This window comes from Sus scrofa, chromosome 1 (assembly GCF_000003025.6).
Source record: "Sus scrofa isolate TJ Tabasco breed Duroc chromosome 1, Sscrofa11.1, whole genome shotgun sequence".
NCBI classification, from domain to species: Eukaryota; Metazoa; Chordata; class Mammalia; order Artiodactyla; family Suidae; genus Sus; species Sus scrofa.
The window spans coordinates 131285145-131301343 of record NC_010443.5 but is presented as its reverse complement, the minus strand read 5'-3'; the positions used below and the strand labels follow the sequence as shown (position 1 = coordinate 131301343).

Sequence of the window (16199 nt, the reverse complement as noted above, 5' to 3'; positions counted from 1 at the left end):
AAAAGCAAGGATGTAAATGTCAATAAAATGAATGATTAAAATGGAGATTATTTCCCCCCATCCCCACCTCCAGAGTCTCTTAGCAAGCTGAGTTCATTCTAGTTTGGGATGAGATGTTTTCTCAGTTTTTGGCAGTCAAGACTTCCTTCAAGCTAAGAGCTGCAGACATATGGTGACTCACAACTCTGGGTTCCCCTTGGGAGGGGACAGATGACGCAGTGTGAATGCCAATCTGTGAGGGGTTTCAGAGTGGCTGACCTACCGGCTCCTCTACCTTCCCACCCCACAGGTGCAGAACAAGCTGGACGGCTGCTGCTACGCAGTGAAGCGCATCCCCATCAACCCGGCCAGCAGGCACTTCCGCAGGATCAAGGGCGAGGTGACGCTGCTGTCGCGCCTGCACCATGAGAACATCGTGCGCTACTACAATGCCTGGATAGAGAGGCATGAGCGGCCGGTGGGACCTGCTACGCCGCCCCCGGACGCGGGGCCCCAGGCCCGGGACGAACGAGCCTTGCCCCAGCCGCTGGCAGGCACCAACGACACAGACGGCCTGGGCAGCGTGGAGGCGGCGGCACCGCCGCCCATCCTTAGCAGCTCGGTGGAATGGAGCACGTCGGGCGAGCGCTCCGCCAGCGCCCGCTTCCCTGCCTCTGGCCCAGGCTCCAGCAGCGATGAGGATGACGACGAGGAGGAGCATGAGGGCGTCTTTTCACAGTCCTTCCTGTAAGAGCTTCCGTGCCCTTAAGTCTGGTCCCCCCTGAGACCTCACCAGGGAAGCGGGATTCAGTTACAAATACAGTCTGGCGGACCATGTTGAAATATATGGATATAGAACTAATTTTTAGAGAATAACCAAATTCAGTCCAGAGGTTTTTCTCTCTCTCACACACACCCACACCCCCCCACACACACACCCCCCACCCAAATCTAAAGAGATCTCCAAAATCCAAGCCCTGGAAAAAGGAAAAATAGAAATTTCTTCCAGTCCCTCCGTCTTAAAACATCTGTTAAGATTTCTCAACGAGTGTTCTTTTTAGATAAAGGCTTCCAGTTCCGTGGAACATACAGGTCCTAATTTGGAGTCTTGACATAAGGCCTACTGCAGTTCTAAAAAGGGTTACCACACCAATAATTATGATCTTAAAAGTTTAATGCAGCTCAGAATCCACCCAGGTCATTTACTTTCATGGTTTTATTTCATTGTATCCAACTGAATACAGTTTATCATAACTCTTAGCTATTGAAGTATAACAGGGAATTTGATTTCTTTAGTCTTTCTCTATTTCTCTTTTTAAGACCTGCTTCAGATTCTGACAGTGACATCATCTTTGACAATGACGATGAGAACAGTAAAAGTCAGAATCAGGTAAATATATAAATGGAAATTACACTATTTTATTTATCATGGGGTGGGTACATAAACAAATGTTTAATGTTATAAGCTTCAGGTAAAATAGTAAAGCCTTCATCCTTTATGCAAATATAGGAACTATCAATTTTAAAACATTTAAAATATGCTACTCATATGTTTACCAATAGGTCTTAATTTATCCACATAATAAATTATGCTTTTAGAAGAGATGGATAAATTGACATGCTGGGTTTTTTTTTTTTTTTTTTTTTTTTGTCTTTTGTCTTTTTGTCTTTTGTTGTTGTTGTTGCTATTTCTTGGGCCGCTCCCGCGGCATATGGAGGTTCCCAGGCTAGGGGTTGAATCGGAGCTGTAGCCACTGGCCTACGCCAGAGGCACAGCAACGCAGGATCCGAGCCGCGTCTGCAACCTACACCACAGCTCACGGCAACGCCGGATCGTTAACCCACTGAGCAAGGGCAGGGACCGAACCCGCAACCTCATGGTTCCTAGTCGGATTCGTTAACCACTGCGCCACGACGGGAACTCCTGGGGTTTTTTGTTTGTTTGTTTTGCTTTTGGTGAAAACCATTTTCTGGAGGATTTGGGGAAACATTGTGTGGTCGGGGATGAGGATAATGGAAATTAATTAACTAGACAGCCTGATTATGGAGTTCTGTGGGTCTCTCTCAAATCAGTTAATCTTGATTACTTGCTCTCATAAACTGTCCTCCAAACAGCATTTAATACTGTGGGTCATGATCCTGTAATGGGTTTTAAAATGTTTTGAGGGTTACAGCCAGCTTTATTTTATTTTATTTTATTTTTTTGTCTTTTTTGCTATTTCTTGGGCCGCTCCCGCGGCATATGGAGGTTCCCAGGCTAGGGGTTGAATCGGAGCTGTAGCCACTGGCCTACGCCAGAGGCACAGCAACGCAGGATCCGAGCCGCGTCTGCAACCTACACCACAGCTCACGGCAACGCCGGATCCTTAACCCACTGAGCAAGGGCAGGGACCGAACCCGCAACCTCATGGTTCCTAGTCGGATTCGTTAACCACTGCGCCACGACGGGAACTCCTATTTTATTTTTAATGCTGTAGAGAGAAGCGTAGAATACCAAATACATCTCAGTATTACAGGTTAACTCTGTGATGTAAAATACCTGGTGGTCTGAAAGATTTGAAAAACACTGCTCTAGGCCTTGGACCCCACTCACTTCTCAATCTTCCTCCACCCAGGGCAGCAGAGCCCCTCAGTGCTGATGCATGGAGTTCAGGGTGAAGCTTTTGTGTTAACTTCCACGGCTATCAGTTGTTGCTATAGAGAAACTTGCTGCAACCAGGGATTGGATGCAATGAGTTTATTACCAGGAGTAAATATGTAATTACAAGCAGTTATAAGGATGCATTCACAGTAGATAAAGAAAAGTCTACACATAGGTCCTCTTAGAGAAGCAGTTAAATTGGTTTGAATGAGGTTTGAATGCATTAGCCAGCATTTTTTAAAGTACTTCCGTTTTCTATTAAAATCCCCTTAAGCCCCTGAGGAAGTTTAAGGAATAATAGCATAAATAATCTAAACTACTCCTTCGGTTTTAGCATTAGTTTTGCATTTAATTATTATGGGGGCACCAAATTTACAATTCTGGTTTTGCTTGATTAAGGGAACTATCCCATGGGTATTCTAATTGATGGGTAGAAGCCTCTAAGAGATTAACAATCTTCTACAGATAGTCCCCAGAATAAATAAATGATTCGAGAGTAGAACCTGACTGTTCCAGAGCAGAAGGTTTTTTTTTCTTCAATGAAGAAAAAGTACTGGAAAACGTTTCCACACCAAAAAAATGCAAATCAGGAACAGTTAAATGCTACCTAATGCTTTTTCCATACTTTTGGGTAGGAGGCAATATTTAAATGTCTAGTCTTTTTAGGCTGCACCTACAGCACATGGAGATTCCCAGGCTAGGGGTTGAATCAGAGCTGCCACTGCCAGCCTATGCCACAGCCACAGCAACACAAGATCCGAGCCACGTCTGTGACCTATACCACAGTTCACGGCAATGCCAGATCCTTAACCCACTGAGTGAGGCCAGGGGTCGAACCTGAGTCCTTATTGATGCTAGTCAGATTTGTTTCCACTGCACCACAATGGGAACTCCCCTTTTTTTTTTTCAGGGGACATGAGTTTAAAAAAAAAAAAAAAAAATAGCTGCAGGGGACACACAGACTAACCATACGGAAAAGTAGCCTAGGAGCCTGGTCACCGTAAGTGGCAGCTTGTTGGTTGGTTTTCAATGCCACCTTCAAAGGGCAAGGTGGCCTTTACATGTAATATGATTACATTTAAATTGTTTTAGCTCAAGACGGATTTCTCATCTTTTATTTCCAAAGTAAGCCTATCATCAAAGAAAGGCATTCCAATAAAATTTGTCTTAAAATATTAGTCTGCATCCATTCTACCCTTCTTAGCCATAGAAAGATATCAGTGGTAAGAAGGAATTGACTTGAATACCTACCTGTTTCCTATCTACCCCATCATTGTTCTGTACCAGAACAGACTTGCAACTATACAGTAAATCCTGGTATTAGCAAAATTGCCTTTTAAACACTGTCAGTGTTCTACTCACTGACACCCCCCCCCACCCCGCTCTGAGGCAGCAGGATAGTCATGTGTGTGATGGGGCGGGCACAAATGACTTGATGATGGTGGTGATGTGGTTTCATTTCAGCCCCATTGTGAGTTCTCATGTGCTCCTCTTGGTTTAGGATGAAGACTGCAATGGAGAGAACAGTTGCCATGAAAGTGAGCCACCGGCAACCACTGAGGCCGTGCACTACCTCTATATCCAGGTGAGGCCCCAGCATGCAGCTCAGTGACATGGCAGCTGCCAGTAGTTGCTGATGGGGAGGTTTAGGGAGGTGAGAACAAGAGAGCAGGCAGAAGAGGGCTCACCAGCCCTGCTAAGAGTAATTGTCCAGAGAGGATTGCAGCATGGAGGCCCTTTCTCCCAGCCTTAAACTCCTGTGCCATATCAGGAGATGCCATAGGGCATTGGTTATGGGAACCAGGCTAACATGGGCTGGGTAAGTTCACATCTGGGATCCACACAGCTATGAGAGCTCAGGCAGGGTTCTTCAGCATTCTGTGTCCCAGGTTCCACAGTTGTAAATGAAACAAAAGCAGTTACCTCAATGATTTATGAAGGATAAAAGAAGTAATGTTTGTGGGAGTTCCCTGGTGGCTTAGCAGTTAAGGATCTGGTATTGTCACTGCTATGGCTCTGGTCCCTGCTGAGGTGAAGGTTCAATCCCTGGTCTGGAAACTTCTGCATGCTCTGGGTTGGCCAAAGAAAGAAACAACGTGTGTGAAGTAATTACAGCCGTTCCTGAGTTCCATAAGCCCTAGACCATGTGTGTACAGAAACTCCACTTTGTCTAACAAGTTAAATCTGGGCAAGTAAGGTCTGAGGCACACATCCTCATGGGTACAAAAGAAACACCAACCTGGCTTTAGGAGAGCGGCTTGTTCTGGATCCCCTGAGGGACAGGAGCCATAGGCAAACCAGTTCCAAAGGGGCATCGCTAAAGGGAAGCTTATAGGCTTTGGCCCACCCACACTCCAAGGGACATGTTCGGGACAGTGGGGAGCTCTGCCAGCAGAGTAACAGCCAGACCAGAGAGGAAAGCCTGCCTCTGGCCCAAATGAACAAGACTGTGGGTCCTTATCAGTATTTTTAGTCACATCTGCAAGGAGGCAGGTCTTTAAATGTGAGATCCAGCACTCTGCCCAAGAAGGAACCCTCAGACAAGTACAGTGGTTCAGAAGAGGCTGGTCAGGTGATTGCTTTCCTGAGGGTGGAGCTGGCTTTAGGTTTTCCCTAAATAAACCATTCACACATACCATAAGGCATTTGTCCCTAAAACTGTTAAGTATCTACTATGTGAGTTAATTTCTGAACAATTTTAGTGAGACAGAAGTACATACTGGAGGTGAGGTAGGGTCAGTGTGGGAGTCAGAGGCCCTCTCGAGGCCTGGAAAATGAGTCAGAGTTTGTAGATGGTTATTATGAGCATGAGAGGCTATTCCTCTCATTTAAAAACACATATTCCTGGAGTTCCTGTCATGGCCCACGGGAAATGAATCCAACTGGTATCCATGAGGATACAAGTTCGATCCCTGGCCTTGCTCAGTAGGTTAAGGATCCAGTGTTGCCATGAGCTATAGTGTAGGCCATAGACTCGGCTCCAGATCCCACATTACTGTGGCTATGGTGAAGGCCAGCAGTGGCAGCTCCGATTTGACCCCTAGCCTGGGAACTTCCATATGCCACAGGTACGGCCCTAAAAAGCAAAAAAATAATAATAATAAAAAGACATAATCCTCTTTTTAAAGCCAATAAAATCCTTCTTCAGGAGAAATCTCAATACTGGCACTGGTTTGAAATGTATAGGTTAGTTTCATAAATCAAATGCTACTTGATTAAAATGATATTGCATTATTTTCTGATAGATCAGTACGCTTAAGAAGAATGAGCTCAAGCCCTTTCCTGAACGTTTCGTTATTTACAATGTTTTGCTCTAGACTTGAAGGTCATTGTCATTAATTTAATGTACAAATGAGAAGGGCTAGTGATATCATTAGATTATTAATTAGCCCTTCCTGGAAATTTGAGTTTGGAAACAATCTTGTAAAAACAATAAATAAGATTTTACTACTTAATGTTTAATTTTTTCACATTAAGTCACAAGGATTTTAAAGTCTTATTTTTTTAATGAATAATAATATGAAAAATAAAAATGGTTTTGTTCGCTCACTGAGATTATGTCTATTTCCCCCCAGTTTTTTGAAATACTCTTGGTTTCTTTCTTTCATTAAAAAATAAATAAATAAGCCTTTCCCACAAGTATTTAAAATTGTGGTACATGTCTTAAAAAAATGGAGGATCACTTTAATGGTGGTAGTCCTCCTTCACTGAAACTCTGGATAATCAAATCCTGCCTGGTTTGTTCTTGTCCCTAGATGGAATACTGTGAAAAGAGTACCTTACGTGACACCATTGACCAGGGACTGTATCGAGACACCGTCAGGCTCTGGAGGCTTTTCCGAGAGATTCTGGATGGACTGGCTTATATCCATGAGAAAGTAAACTTAGCAACATTTTACATATAAAGAGTTAGGTTTAGATAAAACTTATGACAAAAAAGTCAAATATGGTGAGATCTGAGAAACACTGAAATAGGGAGAAGATGATAGGTATGTTGAAATAATCTATTTTTGTAGAAGTAGAACAACATCTCAGAAGGCAAGAAAATATGGGAGTTCCTGTTGTGGCTCAGTGGTAGTGAACCCAAGTAGGATCCATGAGGACACTGGTTTGATCCCTGGCCTTGCTCATTGGGTTAAGGATCTGGCATTGCCATGAGCTGTGGTGTAGTTTGCAGATGCAGCTCAGACCTGGACTTGCTGTGGCTGTGGCGTAGGCTGGCAGCTACAGCTCTGATTCGACCCCTAGCCTGGGAACTTCCAAGTGCCGAGGGTGCTGCCATAAAAAGACAAAAAAAAAAAAAAAAGAAAAAGAAAAAAAAAAGAAAAAAGGAGGGGGGCAAGAAAATAATATAAAGCTTTAAAGTTCAAAGAAAACACTGAAGGATAAAAGAGGAGTCAGTAAACTATGGCCCACACATGGGTCAGATCTCAGCTTCCTACCTGCTTTTATTCAGCCTGGGAGCTAAGCGTGGCTTTTACATTTTTAAACAGTTGTAAAAAGTCAAAAGAAGAATATTCATGCCACCTGAAGATTCTTTGAAATTCAAATGTGTGTCCCTAAAGTTGTGTTGGAACGGGGCCATGCCAGTTCATGTTTTGCCCATGTTTCTCAAATCTCACAATATTTGACTTTTTTTGTCATAAATTTTGTTCTTATGCTGCCTCTGTAGAGTTGAGTAGTCATGACAGAGCCTGTGTGGCCCATAAAGCCTAAGAAATTTACTGGCTGTAACTTTTTACAGAAAAAATTTGCCAACCTCTGGGTTAGGTGGAAGTAATTGAACTTTGTGTGGAATGTGGATGACTCCTTGAGTGGTTTAGATAAAGTGAGAGTGTGATTAATACATGCCTAGTTATTTGATTTTAACCAACTTAGTGCTGCCTTTCCTAGGAACACGGAAGAACCAGAAGGTCATCTAGCAAGGATAGAGACGAGACATAACATAGGTTGCCACACATACGAAATGTCATTTTACAGCTAGAAATTGTCATTACAAGGTAAATGCTAAGGAACCTAGCTTCAGGATGAAATGCTACTTCCATTTTAAAAACAGGATTGTCAAATGCATTAGTCAGTGTGAATATGTTTTTTTCTCTCTGCCTCAGTTTTTTTAACCTTAAAATGTTTATACGGAACCATATTTATACTAAAAAGCCAGGATCTATAATTTACAGACATCTAGTTTTTAAATGAGTTGGTGGAAGTGGAATTTGCAAAGTTGGACATAAAAATGACCTCTAATGCCATTAGAATCTATCATTGTGGGAGTTCCCATCGTGGCTCAGCAGTTAATGAATCCAACTAGTATCCATGAGGACACCAATTTGATCCCTGGCCTTGCTCAGTGGGTTAAGGATCTGGCATTGCCATGAGCTATGGTGTAGGTTGCAGACACAGCTCAGATCCTGAATTACTGTGGCTATGGCCTAGGCCAGCAGCTAGATTCAACTCCTAACCTGGAAACCTCTACATGCCACAGGTGCGGCCCAAAATAGACCAATTAAAAAAAAAAAAAAAAAAAAACTATGCTTCCCCATGCTCTCTTCCTCATCCTCTAATCTACTCAGTAGCTGCTAACCATTTTCTGAGTGTTCAGCAGTGTGCCACACCTAAAAATATAGAAAGGCACGAGCAAATGATAAACCCCATACTTGAGAGTGACTTACTGTTTTTTGCTTTTTTTTTTTTAATTTTTTTTTTGTTATTTCCCCAATACAATTTTTTTCTACTGTACAGCATGGTTACCCAGTTACACATACATGTATACATTCTTTTTTCTCACATTATGCTCCATGATAAGTAACTAGACATAATTCCTAGTGCTACACAGCAGGATCTCATTGCTAATCCATTCCAAAAGCAATAGTTTGCATCTGTCAACCCCAAGTTCCCAATCCATCCCACTCCCTCCCCCTCCCCCTTGGCAACCATAAGTCTATTCTCCAAGTCCATGATTTTCTTTTCTGCTGAAAGTTTCCTTTGTGCTGTATATTAGATTCCACATATAAGTGATATCATATGGTGTTTGTCTTTCCCTTTGCGACTTACTTCACTCAGTATGAGAATCTCTAGTTCCATCCATGTTGCTGCAAATGGCGTTATTTTGTTCTTTTTTAATGTGTGAGTAGTATTCCATTGTGTATATATATACCACATCTTCCTAATCCAATCATCTGTCAGTGGACATTTGGGTTGTTTCCATGTCTTGGCTATTGTGAATAGTGCTACAATGAACATGTGGGTGCATGTGTCTTTTTTTAAGCAAAACCTAAAGTCAACAGAAGGAAGGAAATCATAAAGATCACAGAGGAAATCAATAAAATGGAGATTCAAAAAACAATAGAAAAAAATCAGTAAAACCAAGAGCTGGTTCTTTGAAAAGGTAAACAAAATTGACAAACCTCTGGCTAAACTCACAAAGAAGAGCAGAGAAAAAAACCCAAATAAATAAAACAAGAAATGAAAAGGAAGAAGTCACAACTGATACGACAGAAATACAAAAAGCCATGAGAGAAGACTATGAACAATTTGTATGCCAACAAATTTGACAACCTAGAAGAAATGGACAACTTTCTAGAGACTTACAGCCTGCCAAAACTGAATCAAGAAGAAATAGACCAACTGTACAGACCGATCACTAGAAATGAAATTGAATATGTCATAAAAACACTCCTTACAAATAAGAGTCCGAGACCAGATGGCTTTACAGGTGAATTCTACAAGACATACAAAGAGGAACTTATACCCATCCTCCTTAAACTTTTTCAAAAGGTTGAAGAAGAAGAAACACTCCCAAAGACATTCTATGATGCCACCATCACCCTAATTCCAAAACCAGACGAAGATACCACCAAAAAAAGAAAACTATAGGCCAATATCTTTGATGAATATAGATGCAAAAATTCTCAACAAAATTTTAGCCAACCGAATACAATGACATATAAAAAAGATCGAACACCACGACATGGTGGGATTCATCCCAGGTGCAAAATATGGTTCAACATATGCAAATCAATCAACATCATACACCACATTGACTTACTGTTTTTTAGAAAGCCAAAACTTACCTTCATGTAATGGTAAAAGAGGTCACACCGTGAAGTGTTTTTATCACATTTAACTATTTCCTATATTAGAGTACCTGAAACAGCCAGCATTATGAGGATGCCATTAAGTAGAGGAGAAAGCAGTGCTCATGTAACAAATAATCACAGAGCCCTTCACGGAGCTGGGACTGCAAAGTTGAATTATTAGAATTACTGTGAAAGTCTTCAGGAATAAAATGGCGCTTGTAAATATTGGTACAGTTCCAGTGAGTGGAGAAAAGCCTGGGCAGGGCAAAGAGCATGAAGAAAGGAATAGAGGAAAAAATGAAAGTCGTGTGTGTCCCCCTGACCCAAGCAAGGTTTTGTGATACAGCAGAGAGAGAGCATTGTAAACCTGGTGGAGGGGGCCCTGGGATGACAAAGAGAACCATTCGTGGGGTTTGCTGGGGGCTTTGTTTTTGTTTTTAATTCTATTGGCATATAGTTGCTCTACACTGTTGTGTTTCAGGTACACAGCAAAGTGATTCAGTTATACATATATTCATTCTTTTTCAGATTCTTTTCTCATATAGTTTATTCCAGAATATTGAGTAGAGTTCCCTGTGGTATGTAGTTAGTTAGCTAATTGTATATAGTTGTGTATGTATATTAATCCCAAACTTCATACGATCCCTCTTCCCCATGTTTCCCCTTTGGTAACCATAAGTTTGTTTTCAAAATCTATGAATTTGTTTCTATTTTGTGAATAAGTTCTTTTGTGTCATTTTAAAAATTAGATTCAACATATAAGTGATATCATATGATATTTGTCTTTGACTTACTTGCTTAGTATGATAATCTCTAGGTCCATCCATGTTGCTGCAAATGGCATTATTTCATTCTTTTTTATGGATGAGTAATATCCCATTGTGTTATGTACATCTTCTGTATCTATTCCTCTGGTGATAAACCTTTAGGTTGCTTCCATGTCTTGACTCTTATAAATAGTGCTGCAATGAACATTGGGGTCAGAGGGAACCATTTGCATTGGACCTGATCAGGACCACAAGCAGGTAGACTGTGACATGGTGGCAAGGTCGTTGGCCGGACAGGGGGGGAGACATTGCAGAGGCTGGACAGCCTGGACTAGGGAGGTCTGCAGGAGAAGACCTCATCCAATTTGCATCACCAGGTTGACCTTTCAAATTAGGAAACAGGTATGATAGAAATTATGCTTAGCAAACAATTGTTGATTTCTTTGCTCTGTTCCATTAGGGAATGATTCACCGAGATTTGAAGCCTGTCAACATTTTTTTGGATTCTGATGACCACGTAAAAATAGGTGATTTTGGTTTGGCAACAGACCATCTAGCCTTTGCTGTGAGTATTTTTTAAATTACTGAAAACGGATCCAGGTGCTTTGATTATCCTAATGCTCTTAGGACTGAGTTCACTGAACTCTGCTGTGAAATCCCCAGGAAAGTATACAGGTCTAAAGGGACGACTGCAAATGATCTTTGAGGCTTTGAAATTGTGAATACATTTTAATGAGTGCGTTCCATTTGAGAGACACAAAATTATTACTTTGTGGATGGTGTTTAGGTCAAAGGCATATAATGTCATGAAACAATTGACATTATATGTCAGTTAATGACACTTATAGCACAGTGTCTGGCTATAAGAATGTTAGAACTGTTGTTATTGATGTTTGTTATTGATTCCCATTCATTGAAATAAGAACCTGTGGAGTGACGTCAGAAAAATAAGAGATTTAGGGTAATGCGTGAGACTGAGCCAGCCCTGCTGTAATGGGGGAACTGAGGCTCCCTAAGAGGTGTTGGTGGTGATGACGGAATCAATTAGGTTGACCAGCCTCTAGGAAAGAAGAGTAAAGATTGGCCCAGATAAAATAATAGCAGCAATGGGGAAGTTAGAAAGTGAGTTTGTTGTTAATATACCCGTGTTCTTCCTAGAAAATAGGTTGTTTTGGCATTTGCAGTATGAAAAGAGTTTCTGTAAGCTTTTGGGGAGGTTCTGCCACGAAAGAGTTCTGCAGTGAATTGCCTTTCTCCTTCATCTCTTTAGATTTCTAGTGAGCCCCGTGTGAGTGGGCTAACGAAACTAAAAACGTTTAAAGCTCAAAAAGGCGTGTTTATAGTAATTCTGTTTCTGTGTAATATTTTTCAGTCAGTCTTCATTGAGAAATGATGATCCATTCCTGGGTAATAATATAACATTTTAATTTGATATTTGGCTTATTTGTCATTTTAGGCTGATGGCAAACAAGATGATACATCAGATCATTTGATGAAATCAGACCCTTCAGGTAAATCCAGCAGATTGTATTTTTATTTAGTGTGTTAGAAAGCAGTCCACAAAATTTCTTTTTTTCTCTTTCATCTTTTTTTTTAACATATAACTGAAACTGTATATATGTAACAGGGGTTTAGAGGTACATATATACCTAAGAAAGCATCACCACAAGCTATGCCATAAACATAGCCATCACTTCCAAAAGTTTCTTCCTGCCCTCCTATTTATTATTATTATTATTATTATTAATTTTGTGAAAAGAATAGTTAACATAAGATCTACTCTCTTGTGAAAATTTTAAATATACAATACAGTAGAAATTTCTCAATCTAAAACCTGTTCTTCATTTGTAAAGATTTTATTCTATAGCAAATTATAATTATTCATTAAACTAACAAAATTATGAAAATGGCTTTTGTATTTTTGTTTTCATTTTTGGCCACCCCATAGCATATGGAGCTCCTGGGCCAGGGATCAGATCCAAGCCGCACTCATGCCCTAAGCTGCAGCTGCAGCAACACTGGATCCCTGACCCACTGTGCCATTACCAGGGATCAAACCCACGTCCCAGTGCTTCCAAGATGCTGCTGATGTGCTCCTCCTGCACCACAGCAGGAGCTCTGAAAATGGCTTAATTTTTTTCCTTCTTCACTATTTTGATTGTTGTTCAAGATTCTAAGAAATTAGAGCTTCAATGCGAATAATTCGCTGCTATGAGAAGACAGTTATACTTGGGCCCAGGTAGTAATGGAAGGTTACCTCATGACCATGGGAGGTTACCTCATGGGGAGCCATCTGGGGTCTCCCTGCCTGGCACTACCCCTTCAGAACAGCAGAGCCATCCTGTATGGAACGAAGTGTGTGACCATCTGTGATTGCGGGTTAGAAACTTGGTGAAATGCATGCTGCTTCTTCCTTTGAAGAGTGTGAACAATTAACAGATCATATCTCACTCTTAAGAAACTTTTTTTTTAAATAAACTTTTGCCTTGTCTCAAAGTCATGTTGTTGGAAAGCCTTCCCTCTGCCTTCTCCCATGCAGGTCATTTAACCGGAATGGTTGGCACTGCTTTATACGTAAGCCCAGAAGTCCAAGGAAGCACCAAATCTGCATACAACCAGGTAAAGCGGCAGCTTTGGGGGAAGAACGAAAGGTCTCGAGAGATAGTAGCAGGACTATCAAGATCACAGCATTTGGGGTTTAGTTACCAGCTGAAATAGTCAGGAGCATTCATTATATATCCAGAAGTATACTGAGTGACCGCTCTAAATAGGACACATGCCCAGGGACAGTGACTGAAGCTGGCACTCTTACTACCAAGGAGCCTACGGTCCCTCCATCCATGGGAAGAAGGTTTGAACTAAGTGGCCTGGGGCCAGCCCCCAGGAACACAGGAAACGAGGCAGTCAAGTAGTAAGACAATTTATTCCAGCCCTCGGGGAGCTTGTCCATTGGTGGATTAAACAGACAAAAAAACAAGTTAAAAAAATTATTTTTGATCACAAATTGTGAAAAGAACTAAAAGTAAAAGAAATGGTGTCCAGTTACCAGAGAACAGTAAGGGACATCATCTTTCAATAGACTGACTAGAGAAAGCCTCCCTAAGGGGATGGCTTTTAGGATAAAGGAGGAGAAGGGGGACAAGCCACATGAAGTTGGGGGCTGAAGTCTGCCTGGGAGAGAAGAGGGGTGAGCAGAGGAAATGCACACAGAAAGGGAAGACTCTGGGCAAGAGCTAGCATGGCACACTTAGGACAGTCAGAAAGGTCTTGTTCAGCGTGGTGAGCTCTGGAGCAAGAGGCATGAAGCAGAGCTGGAGGGAAGGCTAGGGTCAGATGATGTGGGGCCAGCTAAGCTGTGGAGGGAGTGTGCACAGGCAGCCACTAAAGGATCTTGAGCAAGAGAGTCCACTAGCTGCTGCTGGAGGCTTTGCAGAAGTCCAAGTAGGGCAGTTGCTATCTGGAGCCAGTGGCAGCAGTAGAGATGGGGAGAAGTGTGTGGTATGAGATACATTCTGGAGGGGAATTGACAGCTTTTCCTAATGGAGTGGATGTCGGGTGAGGAAACGGAAGGAAAATGGGACAGTGCTCAGGTGTCTTCCTGGAGCAGCTGGAGGAAGGGTAGTTGACTGAGCTGAGGAAACCTGAGGCAGAGAGGAGAGGGAGAGGAGAAGATAGCAGGAAAATTCCATTGGGGGTATGTTAGGTTTGAAATGCCTGAGAGAAGCCTGACTAGAGATGTCCAGTCAGCTGTTAGAAACTCAAGACTTGAGTTCAGGAGAAAGGTTGGAGTCAAAAGCATAAATTTGAGAGTCCCAGCACAGAGATGGCATTTAAAGCCATAAGACTGGATGAGATCACTTAGGGCAAGAGAATAGTGCTAAATGTTTAAAGTACATGAGGCAGGCAGTTCATGTCAAAGCATATCTTCAGGCTTGCAATGGAAACTCAAGCCTGGGTTTTGGTTGTGACAGGGAGCACTGGGCAGTGACAGAGTTGAAGCAGACTTGCAAATACCTAGGGAGGGTGAGGACCTGTGATGATGGACATACCCGTCCCAAGGGAGGCAGGGCACCTTCATTGTCACCTATCTTTTTTTTTTTTCTTCTTTTTTTCTTTCTTTTTTTTTTTTTTTTTTTTTTTTTTTTGGTAACACCAGAGCTGCAGCTGCCAGCCTACACCACAGCTCATGGCAACACCAGATCCATAACCCACTCAGCGAGGCCAGGGATCAAACCCACATCCTCATGGATGCTAGTTGGGTTTGTTACCACTGAGCCACAACGGGAATGCCTTTTTTTTTTTTTTTTTTTTTTTTTTTTTTTTTTTTTTTTTTTTTTGTCTCCTTTATGAGTTCACTTTGAAAGGGCCCTACCCTTTGGCCCAGCAGTTCCACCTTTTGAAAAGTATCCAAAGAAAACCAGGGCTGTCTAAAAAGATTGGTATGAACAGGGTTTGTCACAGCATTATTTATACCAGTGGAAAATAACAAATGTTTAAAACTAGGGAACTAGTTAAATAAATTATGGGACTTGCATGCAACTGAATACCATATGGCAACAGCATTTTATTTTTATTTACTTTTTAATAATACTAGAAGTTTTTTTTATTTTTTAAAGTTTTATAGAAGTATAGTTGCAGTTATACATATACACATATCCATTCTTTTTCAGATTCTTTTCCCAAATGAGTTATCACAGAATATTCAATAGCATTCCTATATGTCATGAAAATGATGTTTTAGATGTTTTAGGAGTTCCTGTTGTGGCTCAGCAGTAATGAACCTGACTAGTATCCATGAGGACATGGGTTCAATCTCTGGCCCCACTCAGTGGGTTAAGGATCCTTTGTTGCTGTTGCTGTGGCGTAGACTGGCAGCCGCAGCTCTATTTAGACCCCTAGCCTGGGAACTTCCATATGCTGTGGGTACGGCCCTAAAAAGACCAAAGGAAAAAAAAATCATGTTTTAGAGGCCTGTTTTAGAAAAATGACAATAGTATTCAAAATATTCTTGCTGTATTAGGGGAATAACAGTTACACAAATGACAGTGTGGTTCTAGTTTTATACTGTGTGTGTGTGTGTTTGTGTGTGTGTGTAGACATTAAAAAAATCCCCACAAAACGGGCATATCTAAGCCACCAGTAGTAAATATCCTTAAGCAATGGGATCATGGGTGGTTGCTATTTTATTTTTGCTGCTTTTCTGTATGTTCCACATTTTCTACAGCAAACACATGTAGGAAATAACACAACGGATGTTTGTTTTTAAGACTTCAGAGGTCACTGGTGATACTTGGAAAAGGCAGTTTTACTAATCCTTGCATCCAGATTCATTCAGGAGCTTTTCTGGAAAGTGGCATCTCTGCCCATGTGCAGTATACCACGAGCAGCTCCCCTCAGCCTGTTGTGCTCAGCTGCCTCAGGCACATGGCCTTCTGAAGTCCTCTTCCCTTGGCAGCTCCCAACTTGGAACCCTACACTGGCTAGCCCTTTCTCATCTTTACTTGCACTTGCATATTTTGTTAGAATCCATCACGTAATCTTTCAGCTGTGCCATATCTCCGTCCTCGTTGGACTGGCTTTGCAGTCAGTGTCCGACCTTTGCTCTCAGCTGAAAACTTTGGTCTGTTTCTTTTTTGAGATGATTAGTAAAGATGCAAATTCTCATAATAGATCTTGGTTGTCCTTGCTCTTTAATGATTATTCTCAGTGTTCGGCCAGTGGTTATCTGTGTCTGTA

The 16199-nt window shown here is 41.7% G+C and overlaps 1 protein-coding gene across 11 annotated transcripts in view; it reads left to right on the top strand.

Moving 5' to 3' along the window:
• The window catches only part of EIF2AK4 (eukaryotic translation initiation factor 2 alpha kinase 4), a 110423-nt gene that overhangs the window by 53897 nt on the left and 40327 nt on the right, over nt 1-16199 (top strand). For all 11 annotated transcript variants that reach the window (XR_002345549.1, XR_002345551.1, XR_002345552.1 and 8 more), the window contains 7 exons: nt 290-726; nt 1300-1369; nt 4122-4205; nt 6376-6498; nt 10924-11028; nt 11920-11974; nt 13003-13082. Coding sequence is in view for 3 of the 11 variants with exons in the window: in XM_021097878.1 (XP_020953537.1) it covers nt 290-726; nt 1300-1369; nt 4122-4205; nt 6376-6498; nt 10924-11028; nt 11920-11974; nt 13003-13082 (954 nt within the window). In the remaining 8 variants the exon portion in view is untranslated. The remainder of the gene's footprint in view (nt 1-289; nt 727-1299; nt 1370-4121; nt 4206-6375; nt 6499-10923; nt 11029-11919; nt 11975-13002; nt 13083-16199) is intronic.